Here is a 21,018-nt window from a genome sequence, read left to right on the forward strand (position 1 = left end):
TAAATTCAAGCTCCGAGAACGAAGAACATGGATCGGGTTGCCTGTGGAAGGCAGTCTTGAAGCAGAGTGTGTGAACGTGCGCCCCCTACTGCATGACGGTTGCACGTGGCCACTCGAGGGATTGTTTGGGGTGAGTCTGGTGATGGATCTCTCCTGCAGCCGTTAGCCGGCAGATGACGCAAGGAAGCAGAGATTTCCGAATGGATTCTTTGCCACGTAACACAATGCTACCACGTGGCCTAAGCCAACAACCATACAGATTTTTTTTTCTATTTATTACAGCATGAAGGGTCCAATAAGCTGATGTGCTCTGTTTAATAGCGGTCCTGCGACGGTACCGATGTTGCAAAGTTACACAAATTGGTTACAGATCTTCGTGTCCCGGGATCAGGGAGAGAGGAGCTCATCGCATCCATTCCCTCCTCTGGTATCATGCAGGAGCTTGGATACAAAGTAGCAACTGAAAATTAGGAAATTGCACATTGAATATGAATAACTCCCTTCTGAAGGTAACTTTGAAGGGTATTTTGAAGTCGACTATCGGTCACATTGCAATTGAGTGAATTCCCCCGATGTCAGAATGCTCCACAACGTACTTGTTGCATATAATGTCATTGAGTGGTTGTCAATCACATTGTTGACGTCAACTGTGTATAATGTATTATTGCTGAGAGACTGTTACAGCGTTAGTTGACGGATTGAATCATGTTACATTTACTGACAAATCCTAATTGAATATTCAGATACTTAACATAAGATAATCGTCAGCGTCATGCTGGAGAATACAGTACGAGTAACTTAAAACATAATCAGACAGTTTGACCCCTTGCCATGCCTAACCCTCCTAATACAAAGTCTTTTTTACACACCACATCAGCCACATGCCCTTCTGTGAACGCATCATTTTCAGAATCGTTGGTTCCACAGACACGAGCCATGAGCTTCTGGACCAGTTTCGACATTCATGGTCTCATCAGCAGAGGGAGGGCCAAAGATCACGCTTGGCTTTGCCCCTTGGCACGATGGCTTCCTAACTCATCCTCCTGCTGACCGCTCGTAGTGACCCCTGGGTGCCGCGGCACCGCACGGCGACTCCGAGCAGTGCCCGGGGCGCCGCCGCACCTCACCGCCCTACCTCGGCGTCCGCGTCATGGTGGAGGGAGGGAGAGATGCCCCTGGGCCCGGAGCGAGCGCACGTCCTCTCCCGGTGCTCGCGTTCAGCTGCTCTGCTCCATCAGCCTCGGGTCTTCTCACCTGGACCCCATCGCTCCCCTCCCTCCCCCTTCCCGACTCCGGGCCGTGGACAACGCGCCCATTGTGCCGCAGCAGACGTCCACGCACGGCTCCTCTCCTCCCACAGCCCCGAAATCTAAATGTTTAGTTTCATCAGCGTGGCCTCTTTCTTCAGAGCTACTATTGCAGATTAGGGTGCCACTCAACATTCACGTTTTGTTATTGTGAAGGTCACGCTTCTTGATTTTATTCGTTTGCTGCTAAACTTAAGCTGCTGCGAGCTTAGAGAGAACCCCTCAATTTACCGGGTGCAGGTTTTTTTGGGTTATATTGCGTAAATATAATTATTTCGTTAAACCCGCCACCACCCGACACAGCCAACTAGGAAGGTTTGTCACGTAAACAGAACGTGGCCAATTCGTCACTCGTACAGCCCTAACCGGTGTGTTGGAGAGCAAAGCCACAACATTTACAATCTGAGTACGACGTTTCGCCAGTAATTACAACTAGCTTCGTCAGGCGGCAGCCAGATTTGTGGGTGGTGGTGTGTTTAACGACACATTTATATATTTAAGCGATTTAATCCATAAATCCTGTGTTATGGATGATATTGGTCGCGAAAGCCTCCGTGTTAAATGTACCGGGTGCTCGACGGAGTTGAGAACGGTGTCGCATTGAGTGCCACGGGAGAGGCGGAGACGAGGAGGAGGGGGGGGGGTCCCGAGCAGCATGTGGCCAGGGACAGAGCGGAGCGGGATTCTCAGCTGCTGACTTTTACATCAACTGAAAGTTCGCTTTTCCCGATGCAGCACATCGAGTGGCACCCTATCACACAGAGAGTACCCGGTATGCTCGATGTTGCTATTTGCTGGTGCGAGTGCAGGGAAGCGACCACGCGGAATCCATAGATCCCAGTAGCGACGAAACCCGCCTGACGTGGAGCAGCAGAGGAACACTTTGGTCGAGAAAAAACTCAAAACATTCGCCAATGTCACTGTGTGATCTTGACATGAAACGTAAATAAGATAATGGGTGACGGTTTGTGCAATGGCCCTTCCTCATGGCACGTGACCAGAGAGAGACAAAGTAAACAAGGGCTGGAGTCTGGGGCCTGATGGAAATTACATGTTTCTAATCAGTTTTTAAATACACGGATGAATCGTGACATCACAGTGGCTAATGAGTACCAGACAAACCATTCACGAATCATAAAGTATTACTCCTAAATAAACCCATTTTTTTAATTGAAAGTAAAATAAAATGTTACTGGTAAATGCAGTCACCATCTCGATAAGAAGAGTGTCATCGGCATGCAAGTATGTGTCACACACATGAAACATGCTAAGGTGACAAGAAACATGCTAAGGTGACATGAAACATGTTAAGGTGACAAGAAACATGTTAAGGTAACATGAAACATGCTAAGGTGACATTAAACATGCTAAGGTGACATGAAACATGCTATGGTGACATGAAACATGCTAAGGTGACAAGAAACATGCTACGGTGACGTGAAACATGTTAAGGCAACATGAAACATGTTAAGGTGACAAGAAACATGTTAAGGTAACATGAAACATGTTAAGGTGACAAGAAACATGTTAAGGTAACATGAAACATGCTAAGGTGACAAGAAACATGCTAAGGTGACATGAAACATGTTAAGGTGACAAGAAACATGTTAAGGTAACATGAAACATGCTAAGGTGACATGAAACATGCTAAGGTGACATGAAACATGTTAAGGTGACAAGAAACATGCTAAGGTGACAAGAAACATGCTACGGTGACGTGAAACATGTTAAGGTGACATGAAACAGTGAGCCATTGTCGTCTGCGCTCCTTCAACGGGAGGGACAGCAACACGAGGCCGACTCTCTCCTTCTCTCCTGAAGCCCTCTCGTCGTGGCCAACAGCAGGCCTCGACGTGATCTCGAGCCGTTCTTACGTCCCGTGATGGGCAATGCGTGCGTGGCTGTTCTCAGAGGCATGCGCTCATTTACTACCTGGCCCCGGGAGAGTCGGAATGCGATGCCGATAAGTTTGAAACGTGGACTCCGCCACTGCCCGTGAGGCTAGAGGCATAGCGGATGATATGTCAGGCTCATAAATAACAATGGGGGTGAGCTTTTGATATGTTGATTAAACGGCACAAACGCCTCATGGAATCCCACCGCTCCAATGCTGCCCCACAAGTTGGTCTTTGTGCGAAACGCACGATTCGTATTTTCCCAGCAGGGTTGGGTGTGTGCTCCCGAGGTGGGACCGCCAGCCATTCTCGAACTGAACACGGCAGATGCATTGAAATGACACGCGCTGGTGACCATCCTCCAACGGCGAGATCACGTGCCGCAGATACTTCACACACGAATCACTACGAGTTGTCAATCACAGTGGTGCACTGTGCGTAACATGTTGAATGCGCGTCTTCTGTTCTCAAGCGGAGCTCTCAACCTCTCACTGCACGCGGCCTCGAACTCGCCGATCCACAGACTCGGTGGGCTCCGGTGCTCTGGGAATTCGCCGGCGGGGGCCGTTCGCCCAACTCCGCATGTTCGACCGAGGGAGTTGAGAGGGCCGGGGTGGAGGCTGGCGGCTGCCTGCTGCCGTACCGCGGCTTGCCACGGCTCTTGAATGGAACCCCGGTGACCGGCGGTGGACACGAGCCAGTCTGACCGTGCGGGTGACAGTCGGGGTCATCTCTCGAGGTGCAGAGTTGAGTGACGTCTGGATACAGGATGATTTTAAGGCTGCAACTTGGGCGTGTTTACACACACGCAAAAAAGACAAAGATCCCCCGTATAGCCCTAACAGACTGTAGGGGCAAGTGCTGTTAGCGCAAGCACTTTTGAAGGCCAGAACGGTACACGAGGGGGTGGGTGGCCAGCACCACGCCCGACCGCCTTTGTCTCCCCAGTGGCGATGCTTTCACACCGCACCTGGTACTCGTTTCAGGCTGAGTCGACCTAGTGGAGGCCCAGGACCGGTTCAGATAATCATCACTGGGGTTGGCCGTGAGCGGGAATTGAACCCGGATCACCGGGTTCATCGCGCAGCGTAGCGCTATCCACTACACCCCCCCCACACGCACGTACACCCCCCCCCACACGCACGTACACCCCCCCCCACACGCACGTACACACCCCCCCAACACACACGTACACACCCCCACACGCACGTGCACACCCCACACGCACGTACACACCCCCACACGCACGTACACACCCCCCCACACACGTACACACCCCCACACGCACGTACACACCCCCACACACACGTACACACCCCACACGCACGTACACACCCCACACGCACGTACACACACCCCCACACGCACGTACACACCCCCACACGCACGTGCACACCCCATACGCAGGTACACACCCCCCACACACGTACACACCCCACACGCACGTACACACACCCCACACACGTACACACCCCCACACACACTTACACACCCCACACGCACGTACACACACCCCACACACGTACACCCCCCCACACGCACGTACACACTACACACACCCCCACACGCACGTACACACACGCCACACGCACGTACACACACCCCCACACGCACGTACACACACCCCACACGCACGTACACCCCCCCCCCCACACACACGTACACACACCCCCCACACGCACGTACACACCCCACATGCACGTACACACTACACACACCCCCACACGCACGTACACACACGCCACACGCACGTACACACACCCCCACACGCACGTACACACACCCCACACGCACGTACACCCCCCCTTCCACACACACGTACACACACCCCCCACACGCACGTACACACCCCACATGCACGCACGTACACACCCCCACACGCACGTACACCCCCCCACACGCACGTACACACACACCCCACACGCACGTACACCCCCCCCCACACGCACGTGCACACCCCACACGCACGTACACCCCCCCCCACACGCACGTGCACACCCCACACGCACGTACACCCCCCCACACGCACGTACACACACACCCCACACGCACGTACACCCCCCCCCCCCACACGCACGTACACTCCCCCACACGCACGTACACACCCCACACGCACGTACACACACCCCCACACGCACGTACACCCCCCCACACGCACGTACACACACACCCCACACGCACGTACACCCCCCCACACGCACGTACACACCCCACACGCACGTACACCCCCCCACACGCACGTACACACACACCCCACACGCACGTACACCCCCCCCCCACACGCACGTACACCCCCCCACACGCACGTACACACCCCACACGCACGTACACCCCCCCACACGCACGTACACACACACCCCACACGCACGTACACCCCCCCACACGCACGTACACCCCCCCACACGCACGTACACACACACCCCACACGCACGTACACCCCCCCCCCACACGCACGTACACACCTCACACGCACGTACACACACCCTCACACGCACGTACACACCCCCACACGCACGTACACCCCCCACACGCACGTACACACCCCCACACGCACGTACACCCCCCACACGCACGTACACCCCCCCCCCCCACACGCACATACACACCCCCACACACACGTACACACCCCCACACGCACGTACACACCCCCACACACACGTACACACCCCCACACGCACGTACACACCCCCACACGCACGTACACACCCCCACACGCACACGTACACACCCCCACACGCACGTACACACCCCCACACACACGTACACACCCCCACACGCACGTACACACCCCCACACGCACGTACACACCCCCACACGCACGTACACACCCCCACACGCACGTACACACCCCACACGCACGTACACACCCCCACACACGTACACCCCCCCCCCACACGCACGTACATCCCCCCCCACACGCACGTACACACCCCACACACACGTACACACCCCCACACGCACATACACACCCCCACACACACGTACACACCCCACACGCACGTACACACCCCACACACACGTACACACACCCCCACACGCACGTACACACCCCCACACGCACGTACACACACGCCACACGCACGTACACACACCCCACACGCACGTACACACCCCCACACGCACGTACACCCCCCCCCCACACACACGTACACACCCCACACGCACGTGTGTGTAAACTCCTGTAATGTAAAACAAAAACCCACCCAAGAGAAGGGTTTGTGTACTTTTATTAACAAGTCAAGAAAATTAATAAAAAGTGCAAAATAAAACCAAGTTCGAATCAATTTGAGACAACAACACCAGCTTCGTAACATTTGCAAAAAGTTTTGCCGGCTGGAGCGGGGGTGGCGGCCCACATTGAACATGGCCACATGGGCTAATTTACCTTCACGATACCTATATACGATGCATATATTCAATAGCACACACATATATATTAATTTATTATTGCGTGAAACAACTATGCATTCAAAACTAGCCGTGGAAATAGACTGTGGTGTATAAAGGTAAAGCTTACATGAAAACTATTTTTCATTTGAATGGACAATGAGTTGAAATGCGAGGAGACTAATACAACTGACGGAACGTGGTCGCAAACAATCACAATCCACCGCAGCCACAATCAAGGTCAGGGTTTATCATTGCACGTTCGCCATACGGCATGTCGCTACTAGTCCAATGTCTCATGCCAGCAACAAAGATCGTTTATGAAAATATCAAATGGACATTGCTTAAAAACGAACCTATTCAGAAGTGTGTTGTATCTTGTCTGGATTGTAAGGCACTTCCAGGAGGGGTTCAGGAACTGTTATGACGCAAACGTCGCGTTTCTGACCGGGAAAGGATCCCCGCGGTTCGTTGCCGCCATTATTTAGATTTGTGTGGCAACGCTAAAAGGGCCAACTGTAGTGCTCGCATTACGATCTCAAGTCCAGTGAGGTTTGTTTATTCTCTCACGCTACGCATATATTCCAGCGTCAAGTGAGAGACAGAGACATTCTCACGAGGAATCGCTGCAGCCAGTAGTACACCACCCTGTGTCGATGTCCCTTAAAGTGTCACTTGTGCAGGCCTTGTAATCCACACTCGGGCGCGCACTCTCTACAGGAAGTGTTCGTCACGTGTCACTCACACCCACACCGTAAACCTCAGTGCTGGAATTAGGTGGATTCAGAGAAATAGCAAAAGTGTAATAAGATGGGTTGATCTTTCAGTCGCTGCCTACCAGACTGCTCAGTAGACCTGAGGACCGGAATGACCTGGAGGTCAAACCCCATATTTGACGGCAGGAGCCCAGTGTTCTCGCGAGGCATTAGACCCCCCTAACCACCCGACAATTAACGTAAATAATGTTAGCAAAGTACCCATTCAGCAGAGTAAATAGTAATGTGCAATCAAATTCAGTAGTTTCACCCAAATATAAAAATAATAATTACCATAAAAAAAATCAACAACGAAACTGTCTCAAATATAACAAGAATACAATGTAATCGTGACAGCCACAGCTGATGGTATCATTTCAGTTATTAGAGACTGTCAAAGTCTGCTTCGGGATTCGCACAATGTGACGATTGTGCCTCAACTCCGGGGCTGCCTGCGCTGTAATGGATCCTCAGTGCACACCGCTGGCACGGCCTCTCCCGGGAGCCCGATGAGCAGGAAGGGCAGAGCGTCCGGAGGTCGCTCTCGTGGGAAGCTTCAACTCGACTTGGGCTCAGACTCCTTGTCGGCCTCTTTGTCAAGCTCCGTGAGACAACAGTTGCATATGAGCTGCGTGTATCTCATGATAAAATCTGCGGACGAAACAGAACATGGTGTAAGTCTCTTCTTCGTACCGGATTACGTAACTCATCATTGAGCCTCTCTACTGTCTACAAATCAGGAACAATTCTTACGCACGCTGGGCAAGTTAACTGGCGATGCTGCTGCTCCTGCGACGTTGGTCGTGGTGCACAAGCAGCATTAACAACAACTTCAACACACTCGTGGATGACGCTGCCTGACAAGGAAAGGTATAGAATAGGCGATATTTCTGGCAATGCTCCTCTTTCTGCTTTAAATCCATTGCAGAGAGAGGGCCATTGCCCTAATCGTCGGCTATTATGTTTACCTATATAGGGCAGTGTTCATGTCAAATACTATAGAGAAGTCACCTGCAGCCAATGAATATTGTTAATTCGATCGGCTGCTCAATGTTTGGACCCAGACACAAACCGCGTGTCCGGGGCTCGCGTCACGGCGAGTGGGACGACGTGCGCCAGCCCCGCCTGGGCACCTGGGACATGCCACTCAAGCTAGATGGAAATGCATTTCAATCATCATCATCACCAACATATTACTCACCGATTTCCACAATGTATGAGGGGATTTGGACTATGCTGTCGGGCAATCGGTCCGTGGATATAACCGTCGATTTCATGGTTTATTAATTGGCTGAAAACATCTTAATTAATCGGGGACTGCAAAGCTTGGGAAATTGTTGGTGGTACCTGCTCACCACCTGGCTGCTGCCTTCCAACCTCGTCTTATTCCTCAGCAACCGCCAGATGCAATTTTCACGAACGATGCAAATTGCACAAACGATCCAAATATTTCCAACTAAACATTATAAGAACGATTGCAGTTGTTGTTGCTATTGCTGCCAATTTAGCTCGTTAAAGGAGGGCACTCGTGCGGTGCGTCCACTCTTGATTACCGGTGATCTTGCGGAGGATCTTGGGCCGTTTCTCCTCTGACAGGTGGATCGTGACGAAGTAGACGGGCACGCCGGTGAGGGCGATCGCGATGCCCACCAGGGAGTTGACGGTGTCGCTGTAGAGCGGGAGCACGACGAGGAACACGGTGCAGCAGCAGAACACGATGGGGAATATGATGCTCAGCTGCAAACAACAACCACAACAACCACAAGCACACACGCGGATTAGGCAACGCAGCCGTCACATGACTAACATCTCCACCGGCAAACAGTCATTCGTAATCAGTGTAAATATCCGTGTAAAGTAACCAAAGTGTCAATGATGGGACGCATCTACACAGAGTGTAATCTCTCCACACTGTGCACACAGTATTATGTAAGCAGTGTTTTACTGCATTTAAGAAATTACTCAAACTAACACCTTAATTCGTGCGTGTTTTATTAATAAAGCTCTTTCTCTACATCGGTACGACTGCCCTCTGGATTCAAGTCAAATAATTTATTTGAAAAACCTTATTCGTATGTATAATTTCACTTGTTTACCTGGGAAAGCCTCACCGGGTCTTAAGACTATTTTTCAGGAGGTTCCTGCAAAGTTTTAGCAGTAGGGGGGTGACGTTACTGCTGCTATGCGAAATCCCAATTGAGTGATTTCCAGACAATTATTTTCAGCATTTGGATGTTTGGCCATCGTGTGCTTGTCCTGTAGCGGGGCCCGACTGGAGCATTGGTGAATGGAGCGGCAGGCCACGGCGTTTCCCGCGTGGGGGGTACCTTCAGCGGCCGGTGTCGATTGGGCTCCTTCCACCGCAGGTACAACTGCCCGGCTATCGAGAGCCCCACGAAGAACCAGTAGCTGAAGCTGTAGTAGTTGATGAGCTGATAGATATCCTCCACACACAGGTAGATCAGAGACATCATGCCCTGCAGCAACACACAAGGACGCAGAGCCACGCGTGCCGTCAGGCTCGACTCGGAGCGGCCGCGTCCGAGACGTCGCGCTGTCCAGGCCGACCGCGGGGGCTGCGCACACACGTGGTTCAGGGTGGGGGCAGCTTCGCTATTCCTGTTCAAATTGGCGCGGTTTGTTCAGATAGCCATTATTTTGAAACCTGGATAGGATGGGTAAAAATGCATACTTTTTTCTAAAACACCTCCTGTTTGTGAGCAGGTCGATATGGATGCTTGCTTTGTCTCTCGTTGAACAAATGGATGCAGCGGATAAGCGTACAGTTGAAATTAGCTACACGTGATGTATTCCATTGTGATTATGATTCTGCCAGTTCACCCAGGAAAGCCTCGCTGAGTCTCAAGACTCTTTTTCAGAAGGAGCGATGTCGCTGCTGTGCACGATCCCAAATGAGTAATTTGCCAATAGCACACAGCCTTTGTGCTTGTGCAAAAACCACCAGCATTTCCTGAACATATCCATAGCGGTCCCCTTGTCTTAGATCATTATGGTTCGTGTTCCGCACTGTGGCATTGTTCTGCTATGGTGGCTTTGTCTCATCATTCAAGGCAGAGGCCCGACCCCCACGCTCCGCCTCTTCGCCGGATGCCCTGGCCCGAGTAGCCCGGCGGCAGAGCGTCTAGTCAAATAACAGCGCCTACTCGGCCTATAAACAAAAACATACCGAGGCATTCTAGAACTATGCATGTTAAGATAGCATTTCATGCCAGGTGAGTGAAAATGAACACTGTACGTGTGCACTCTATGAAAACCGTGGGAATGTATCTCAGACGGTCTCACGTTGAAGAGCAGGGCGGGCACGGGCGTGTAGCGCTCCATGTGGATCAGGCAGATGGCGTCCGGCAAGTGTCCTTCGCGCGAGCCCACGAAGAACAGCCTGCAGCAACACGAGCGCGTCAAGCGCCTCTTAGTGTCGACCGCGTTCGCAATCACACTCCTGACGCAATAGTGCTAAGGCCGCGTCAACAGCGGTGTAGAAAACAAACAGAAATGCACATCCAATGCGGCAATTACAAAAATACCATGGTCACAATTTTGGGATCAGAGTAATATACGCCTCGACCACCGTGAAGTCAGAAATGACAAACTGATCGTCTCGCAGTGATGACATCACATGTATCCCTCTAGTTAACACCTAAACAGGAGGATTTCTGGCTGTCACCGCATGAGGCTGGTTGTAATTACTGGCAAAACGTCGTACTCGAATTGTAAATGTTGTGGGTTTACTCTCCAACACACCAGTGTGCTGACCGTGCACCTAAGTGGCATGTTTCGTTTACGTGACAACCATTACTAAATAGCCGTGTTGGGTGGGTTTAATGACAAAATGATATTTACGCGATTTAACCCAAAAAACCTCTATTATGGGTACAAACGGAGCGCTTGTGGGACGTCTGTGTCAAAAACGAGGTACAGTCTCCTGCCTTTGCACTTAGTTGTAAAACAAGGGAGTGCAGAGTTGCCATCTGATAAAGGTGCCAATTGAAGATCTAAGTTGCCTGTCGATGGAGAACACGCTCACAGAGCATCGACACGTCGTGTTCAACTTAGTGCACTGGAAAGTCAAGTACGTGAAATCCACACCGGCTGATGACAAACTTGTACCCTCTTTTGGAAACGATCACGATATGTTTAAATAAATAAAAAGTTAAGAAGCACAGCAAATACAAACTAGAAGAGACTCTTGCGTGCGCCAGACACGCTCAGACGGCTGTGAGGAAGTGAATTACCCACAATTCCCATGCCTAACCCAGGCCCCGATTTGCTAAAATTACTTCTTTGCACTAATGGATTCTTCCATTATCTGCATTTCTTTTCACACACAACAGGAGCGGCCTCTAAGTGGCGGAAAATGCTTCCTCCTCGCACGTATTCACAGATGAGTCACCAGAAGTGGCGGTAAATGTTCTGTGCTTCCCTAGAGATGACCTCACGGATATCTGCAGTGATTTACGGAGAGGAGCGGATTTTGGGATTTGCTCTCGCTAGTTTACACATTCCCAACCTGCAATGTCCTGCAACTGCCATCAGCACCGACAGTCGTGGGCTGTGGTGGTCTTTGTAAGAGAGCTGCTTAGCTCGATGGGCCTTACCGGCTGAAGCAATCAACTCCGTGACTGATTCTAAGTCTATGAGTCTCTATGTAACTCTGTGGGTATCTGTGTAACTCTGTGGGTATCTGTGTAACTCTGTGTGTATCTATGTCACTCTGTGAGCATCTATGTAACTCTGTAACTGTAATGTCCTGTAGCTGCCACCGCTGCCAATGGAATTGGGCGGTGGTCGTCGTGGTAGCAGAGCTGCTCAGCTGAATCGGATCGTGCCGGCAGAAAGAGTCGAGCCGGAGTCCTCTATTGACACTACCAGTAGAGAGCTTCACTCTGCAGAGGAGCCTCATCACTGCGTCCACCTCCCCATGGACACGGGGTCAAAGTGTCCAACTACAGGGGTCAACGTCTCCAGCTACAGGGGTCAACGTGTCCAGCTCGAGGCGACCCCCTGCCCTGCAGGCACCGTTAAGCGCTCGAGTCCCACCCGCACGTCTGCCAATCACTCTCTGACTGGGATGTGTGTTCTGATGCAGAGACACGAGCTGCGAGTCGGATACGTGGCAGAGCCACGCCACTCCTCACATCTCCCTCCTCTCCCTCCTCACATCTCCACATCTCCCTCCTCCCCACCTCTCCCTCCTCACATCTCCACCTCTCACATCTCCGCCTCTATAGAGAGCGCCCGTGGAAGAGAGTACAGCAGCTGCAGGGATGCGGGTGGCGAGGAGAGAGAGGAGGAGGGGGGAGATGAGTGGAGTCAGACGGCCGAAGTAATTTCTGCAATTGAGAGTGGTCAATAGGACGAGAGGATCCGGCAACAGTACGCGAGGCATCGTCGCCGACTTGGGGGGCTCGCCGTAAACATGCACGGTGGCTCCGTCGCGACGACGCGCACCGAGATGCAGGTGCCCCACATCCCGGCCGCGTCGCTTCGCTTGCTCAGTGCGACCGGTGCCCTACCTGGAGGCGGCGAGGATCGAGGCGTTGAGCCCCCCGAAGCAAGAGAGCGCCACGGCCAGTGGGATGGTCCAATTGAAGATGCCGAACACCTGGTCCGCGAACGTCTGGCGAGGCACACACACCGCACGGGGGCGTCACTCGCAGAGCAGTGTCCATCGTCGACTGCGCCGTGGAATAAGCACGAGACTCTCGACCAGAGCGCACCAACAGCACACGTGGACTTGCTATGGCTGGAAACAATACAATGGGGGAACTCATAAATACCCCCCAACATCTGGATTGTAACAACTGAGCCTGATCGAAGAGGGGAGGGGGGGGGGTGGCAGCGGATGCAAAAATTGTTTGCCTGTTTCAGAAGTGCGTTCATTTAAAATAATCAAACAGTGTTGTGTATATGTTTGTTATGTATATTCGCAGACTGTTCACACAATTGTGTACCTGTCCCAGGAGACCCCGGAGGAAAACGCGGCATCCGACAGAAGCAAATATAACATAGGGGGATAACGTATCATCCAGAGTGAAATAGTGGACAACAACGGGGTGTCAATGCAGTCTAAAAACAATTCAGAATCAGATCCCTCGAGACCTGATGATCAAAATTTATCTGAAAATGTAATCTTACAAAGTGGACACTCACCACGGCTACAGCATCGCTGTTCAGGATGGCTGTCTGGTCCAGCACGGTGTAGTAGGCCACGTTCGTGAGGATGTAGATGACGGTGACGACGGGCATGGAGATGCCGATGGAGAGAGGGAGATTCCTGCAACAGAGCGTGCGGCGAGGCAGCTCAGCAATCACCTGATCACCAAATCACCACATCACCAGATCACCAGATCACCACATCACCACATCACCACATCACCCGAGGCTTCCCACGGGGCAGCTCTCTGCTCCCCACCCTCTTGTTATTCAGCACTACGTCCACAGCCTTACAACTATTCTATTCATCATCGGCCATGATCAATCCACTGCTGCATGCAGGCCTCCCCAAGCCGTCGCTATGGATGACACCGTTATGCAATCGGTGTGACGCCAACGAGCACGTTTCCAGGTAATTTTGTTTAACCAGCAGAGGACTTCCAGCTGAGGACTCGAGAGGCTGGGTGACTCTCACTCGCTGGAGTGGCCCCCGGGGCATTGGTCCGCTGCCAGAAGGGGGTGGCGATTGCTGCGGTGCATAAAGTCCCAATGGGGTAAATTGCGGTGTCATTTTCGAATTTGGCAATTTTGTACCATGACGCCGGCACACAATGGCCTTCTCTTGCGAATGACGTCAAGGGATCGTTAACATCCACCGCGAATGAGGCAGATGGCGCGTACGCTTATCGTGGTTAATCCACGTGCGCTAAGCTTCGGGGCGGCTGCCGAATTCGATCCGTGACCGTCCGAACGAGCGGCGCTACGGCGGCGGCGACGCACGGGGGAGCGGCTTCGTCTGGCGTGCGACCTCAGTGGTTCGTCTCTCCTGCAGAGTGCGTGCAGAGAAAACTCCTCGTGGGGCTTGTGATCGACGTCACCCTTCTTTGGATGCGATTCGGTGATACAAGACGGCACATCCCGTGCAGGTGTAAGGCACAGGTGCTTGTCAGGAAGACAAACCACACTTTGAGACTCGCCCCCCCAGAATGAACAACGCAAAGCAAACTGGCAGCTGTACACCCCGTGAGCCGTCTCTTATAATCACACTCACGCTGCTGTATGGAAGGTCAAAAGACGATCCGTTATCGATCATATTACATGATTCTGTCTCAATATAAGAACTGCAAAACAATCGTTGGTAGCACCGGCTCATCGCCTGGCAGCCGTCCAGCTCGGTCTGTGGCTCCTCAGCGATTGCGAGATGCAATTTGCATGGACCACGCTTTATAAAAATTCATAATTAAGATTTTTAAATTATATTTTAGAACTATTCGCTGATCGCTGTACCGGGATGATCCTGATTGGTCAGGTGGAACAGCCATTTGATTGGCTGGGGGATTTAAAGGAGAAGAGGTGTGAGTTTGGTTCACAATGCAGTGGCCGAGAGAAGGTTCCAGAAGGAGGGGTGGTGCTGCTGGCGGTGCACGCGGGAAAAAGTACGAACAAAGCCGAGCTTCAGCAACTCTACGCGCATACGCCGGACTCTTCGACACAAGTCGTCTCAAGAATAAACAGAACACGGACACCATAATCTGCACCGGCGACCGCGTTTCACGAGCAGCTGAACGCGATCTCGGTGGAAGCTCCGTGGGACAGACGGCGCCTCCAGCAAGGGCTCCTCACCGCTCCGGGTTTTTGATCTCCTCCGTGACGAAGTTGAGCGTGTCCCAGCCCGAGTAGGAGAAGAGCGCCGAGTAGAGCGCCAGGGCCATGTTCCCCACGTCCCAATTCGAGCCTTCGAATGACGACTCCAGGTTTTCGGTCTTTCCTGAATGCAGCGGCGGCAGCAACGACAACGGAGCGGTCACCACAACCGGCGGTCGCAGGGTCCGGCGGGGGGCCTTGCGATGTCGCCACGGTTTTGCAAAACTCTCGTGGAACTGAACACGGTCCAGACGGGAACAAGACTCTTTAATATCCATGCGCAACTTTCCTGGCTGGGCTGCGCGTTGAGCGTTTTGTCTTTCAAGCTTTCACCACGACTGCTGTGGGGATCGTCATTAGAATCTGCACTGAAGATGCCCGCATCGAGATGCCGCCCGTGGTATTACGATCGACCGCGAAAAGCGCACATCACCGAGACTTGTCGACGATTGAGAGCACATAAGATTTATGTTGAACTTGGTTCACACTGCACGTAGCCGAGCGCGCTAATCGTGAGTGGTGTGACTTCGTACCTTTACAGAGAAAGACAATGCCGGCGATGATGACGGCGATGAGCGCGATGACCTTGGCGTAGGTGGAGAGGTCCTGCACGCGGATGCCATGCTTCACGTACGCACAGTTCACAAACGTCAGCAGGCCTGCACCACAGGAGGGGCGGGGGGGGGGGAGATATGCACTCGCTACCATCAAACGCTTCACTGCCCACGGCAGTCATCGTGACAATCACGACCGGAATTACAACTCTCGTAACGTCACTCCGCAGCCATCCCGCCGCGCTCCCTCTCGGAGAGACAAAACGACTCGGAGGCGAACGAGCAGGAAAGCAGCAGCAGTCACGGTGGGTGGTGAGCCGGCACCATCAATTGCCCAAGATCTGCGGTCCTCTATATATTAAGACATTTTAAGAATGGGAGCGCCGGAAAAAAAACCCACTCGTGTAAAGGGGGAGACATTCCAGCCCTGTACGGATAGAACATATTGAGGTTATCATCTTCTTGGTTCTTTCGGTAAAGTCATGTTGAAGGGAAGTAATAAAATAATAAAAATAAAACATAATAAAATAAAATAATTCTCACGACGTTTCGGCTACAACGCAAGCAGCCGTCTTCAGGTGAAGAATGAGACACTACCAAGCTAGGAGCTTATATATAAGCTGGGTTGGAGGTGGAAGAGCGCCTTAACAGAAAGAATGTGCATATGAAGAGGAATTTTGCATATTCATGGAAAATGCGTAGGAGGTGGGCGGGGGGGTTTCAAAGTCATATTATGCCCATGCATTATGCAGGATCAGCAGCACCAAGGGGGGGGGGGTGCAGGGAGTAGCATTAACAAAGGAAAGGAATGTTAATGATATGTAGCTGCATTGGAACCATGTAAAATGATCCGATGGGTGAAACAACATTTACCAAAGTAATCGAGATTACTTCAAAGACATAACTGACTCATAACTGACTCATAAGTGATTCATAACTGATTCATAATTGGTTTCTTTTTGGTTTGGTGGTCGTGTAAAAATGTGTCGTGACCTCTTCTCCACCCGTGATTCAAACGTGCCAAATGTCTTACTGCTTCACAAACACCACCAGAGGGAGGAATCTCACAACGGGCAACGACGTTTCGCTGGAGACGACGTCCAGCGACATCGGGTTGTGAACAGGAGCTCAGGTTGCGAGTGCCGTGCTATCCCGGTCCTGAAGTGGGTGCCGTGATGTCATCGGCACAGTCGTGCGCGGTGGTCGAGATTCATCGTGAGTTGTTTGGTTGTGGTTGGAGGGTTATGGCAGTGCAAAAAGGTGATGTATGAAAATCACCTCGCCTGAATTACGGTAAGGTGCAGGGTATTAGTGATGACGCTGGAATTTTAATGCTACTGTGATTCTCGTGAAGTGTAAATTTAGTGAATTAATGTTATGGGGCACGATGAGAAATTTGTAATGGAAAGAGATTGTTGGTGTTTTAGTTTGTTACATTATAATAAAAAAATACATAAATTGATTACGTCGAAATGGCAAGAGTTAGTTAGTCATTATGAATGTAGTTAAGCACGATTGTACTAGGGACCATCGTGCGAATTTAAAACGTGAATACCTCCAATCACAGGCATGTGATAGTGGCCGTGGTAGTGGTGGTAGTGGTGGGGATGGTGGTGGTAACAACAACGATGAATTGGAATAATCCGGATGAGTGCTCGTTGAGGCTCTTTACAGACAGCTGTTTAAGACAGCTGTTTAAGACAGGTGTTTAAGACAGGTGTTTAAGACAGGTGTTTAAGACAGGTGTTTAAGACAGGTGTTTAAGACAGGTGTTTAAGACAACTGTTTAAGACAGGTGTTTAAGACAGGTGTTTAAGACAGGTGTTTAAGACAGCTGTTTAAGACAGCTGTTTAAGACAGGTGTTTAAGACAGGTGTTTAAGACAGGTGTTTAAGACAGGTGTTTAAGACAGCTGTTTAAGACAGGTGTTTAAGACAGGTGTTTAAGACAGCTGTTTAAGACAGGTGTTTAAGACAGGTGTTTAAGACAGGTGTTTAAGACAGGTGTAAGGAAGTGATTTTGGTTGATGAAGTGGGTAGACGTGGTGAGGGGCTACTCTTTATGAACACTGCAAGCGCAACTCAGCGCATTCTTGTACTACCAAGCAATGCCCATGATCGACGTGGGGCATGAGGAGGACATCATCCAGCAGTGGATTGGCTGAGGGCTATAACTGAACCTTTTCCCTGCTCTATTTCTGCGTTCCCAACACATAGAGCCATGGCCGGGTTATTCAGCTGCTCCCGCGTTAATCTGCAGAGGCAAGGGGGCAAAGGTCAAGCTGAATCACTTCAGCACCTTTACAATGTTCTGCACCTGAAGTGTTTATCTAAAGACCTTTTGATTCCTGAACCCAATAATGGTTAATGAGTAGGGTAGTGTACATCCCACACGGTGCCGTGCGGAGGAACCACAGACAAGCGGGAAGGAGGCCAGGCGGTGAGGAAGAGCCAAACAATTGCCCGAGCTCTGCGGTCCCCGATATATTGAGATTTTTTTCAGTCAATTAATGGGTTTGTGTACATTTGGGATGAAACCCCAGCACCTGGAGACAACCCACGCGTGTGAGGGGGCAACACTCTATCCCATACACATGGACCAGGTGGAGTCCACATTTCCCTGTACTGCCTTCTCCTGGTGAGCGAGGGTACGGCACCTCGACGCCCGTGGGGAGGGAGTTTCACAACGACGTCGTCTGTGTGCGATCCACCAACCCTCGCTGCTGCCTCCACAGTGCTGCATTACAGGCAGCCACATGCGTAGCCAAAACAGGCCCTGCCGCAACATCGAGACGATGATTTGTTTTTGCCGACACAGCGCCCTGTACGCCCAGGGGGCCAACCGTGGCCAACGGCGTCAGCAGCGCATCGGACGGCGCGCCGACTCACAGATGCAGGCGGCGGCGATGAGCCTGGAGGCGGCGTATGGCGGCTCGCAAGTGGAGAAGATCGGCTGCACCAGGTAGTTGGCGAACGTGATGGCGATGACGGCCTGGCTCGTGGGTTCAATGATCAGCAGGGACGTCCACAGGCGGATGAAGGCCGGGAACTTGCCGAAGGCCTCCAGGATGTAGGCGTAACTGGCCCCCGACTTGGTGATGGTGGTGCCGAGCTCGGCGTAGCACAGGGCCCCGAACACGGAGAAGATGCCGCCCAGTGCCCAGACGACGAGCGACAGGCCGTAGGAGGCGCTGTACATCAAGACCCCCTTGGGCGAGACGAAGATTCCCGAGCCGATCATGTTCCCCACGATGAGGCACACGCCGCTGACGAGCGAGATCTCCTTCTTCAGCTGCATCGAGTCCTGGGGCTCCTGGGCGGGGACGTCGCCGTTCGTGGGCCCCGTCGCCTCGCCGGCGACCCCCCCCCCCCCCGTTGGTGTGCTGCTCCGAGGAGGGGGTGACGGTGTAGCGGCCTTTATCCTTCCCCATCGCTGCAGCGGCGCTTCCTGCGGACAAACACAAACGCGTGCACACGCATTACGAGCCAGAATGAGTCACAAGAATAATAAACACATTTTATACCGCGCGCGTATCTCGCGAATCGGACGCAATGTTCGATCGAGACCTCAGAATTGCCGAGCCAGAGCTCAAAGTCCCTCATACGCCAAGCTCAGCAGGTGAGTACCTGAGAGTCAGGTGAGAACCTTGAGCTGCTGAAGGCAGATGCTGCTTGGATGCAGTGAATGAGTGGTGCTAGAGTTCTGGGCGACGTGTGTACGCACAGTATTTGCGACGCTCTTGGAGGGCTCGCACCAGCAAATGACGAGAGAACCCATTGCAACAGAACAAATAAAGCAGGCTGGAAACGAATCGCGCTAACAAATCTCTCTCTCCCAACAACAATCATTAATAAAACGACCACTTGTAACGAGCACACTTTTCTCAAGCCGGAGGGAATCTTTGTTGGATTGCGAACACAAGAGGTGCGGGCGAGGCATGGCAGCGGCTGTCGACGCGATGCACCCCAGTGTCTCAATCACTATCACACGCAAAGATAAAGACCCCCTGTATAGCCTTAACATACTATCGGAGAAAGTGCTGGCAGTTATGATAGTGAACTCCTATTAAAGCCAGCATGGCACACGAGGGAGTCGGTGGCCAGCATCAAGCCCAGCCGCATTTATCTCCCCAGTAGCAATGTTTACACACTGGGTACTCATTTGAGGCTAAGTCGACCTAAGGCATGTCCAGGACCAGTTAAGGTATTAGTCACTGGCGTTGTCTGTGAGCTGGAATCGAACTTGGGCCGGCTGTGTTTGTAGCGCCACGCGCTAACTTCGTCGCCACCGCTCCCCAACCGAAGGCAAAGATCGTCTGGGCAATTTTACAAAAAGCCACAGAGAAGACAGGCGTTTGTCTGTCAGCCAAGTAACAAGTCCCCCCGCCCCCCACCCTGGTCACCAGATCCCGCCGCCCAAGTGGGATCTGCGGCACCGTGACCGGGCCCTGCTCGGCAGGCTCCGAACCGGTCACGGGTCCCACTGCGTGCAGCAGCAGCAGCAGGGCTCGCAGGTTGGGCTCGCCGCGCAGGTGGGGCTCGCCGCGCAGGTGGGGCTCGCCGCGCAGGTGGGGCTCGCCGCGCAGGTGGGGCTCGCCGCGCAGGTGGGGCTCGCCGCGCAGGTGGGGCTCGCCGCGCAGTACCTGGAGCCCCGGCGGTGCCAGGCACACGACCAAAATGGCGACGAGCATCGCCGTGAGACCGCGCACAACAAGGAAGCCGGGCGGCGACGTGGGGCCATGCCGCGACCTGCAACGCGATGAAGCTGCTGCTGCCTGGCTCCGCGTATGCAGACACAAGCTAAATACATACATTGTAAACGTGCAATTGCACCAATGAACATCATTAAGGATAAAATAAAATATTTTCCCAAGAAAATGTAAGATTTGAGATGTTCAGAGCCCAGGTACACGGCTACCCTGAACTCTCAGCAGTTGCTTCACCCGTTTGGGATTCTCAATCAATGCGCTTCGCCTGAAGGGCATGAACACCACCGCCCCCGCCCCCCTCCCCTCCTCTGGCTGTTCCATCAGCGGTTCTGCCAAGCAGGGAATTACACCGAGAGACGGATTCTATTCTATTCTTGCGCGTGATGGCAAAAACACGTTCAAGAACTAAATGCCAACGTCTGCCAGCCACGGCAAGAGGGCTCCAGCAGAGAGATTTTGTGTTGATTTGCAACTCCTTTTCCATTGAAGGAGCGCATCCTGCAGTGGTTTAGTACGTGGCCCATCGTGTCAATTGTGACGGAGATAACAAGTCCACAACGGACAGTCAGGGCACCCTCGCACGATTGTAAAATA

General features: G+C 52.4%; 1 protein-coding gene across 1 annotated transcript; it reads right to left on the reverse strand.

Moving 5' to 3' along the window:
• Window positions 1-6,412: 6,412 nt before the first annotated feature.
• Window positions 6,413-19,163, reverse strand: LOC144949552 (Y+L amino acid transporter 2-like). Its single transcript, XM_078879481.1, is given in 10 exon segments — window positions 6,413-7,995; window positions 8,898-9,081; window positions 9,672-9,821; window positions 10,648-10,744; window positions 12,879-12,982; window positions 13,516-13,639; window positions 15,142-15,286; window positions 15,696-15,821; window positions 18,605-19,073; window positions 19,075-19,163. Coding segments are annotated over 10 exon segments (1,566 nt in total). The 5' UTR covers window positions 19,147-19,163; the 3' UTR covers window positions 6,413-7,900.
• Between the last annotated feature and the right edge of the window lie 1,855 nt (window positions 19,164-21,018).

This window comes from Lampetra fluviatilis, chromosome 54, assembly GCF_964198595.1.
Source record: "Lampetra fluviatilis chromosome 54, kcLamFluv1.1, whole genome shotgun sequence".
NCBI lineage: Eukaryota > Metazoa > Chordata > Hyperoartia > Petromyzontiformes > Petromyzontidae > Lampetra > Lampetra fluviatilis.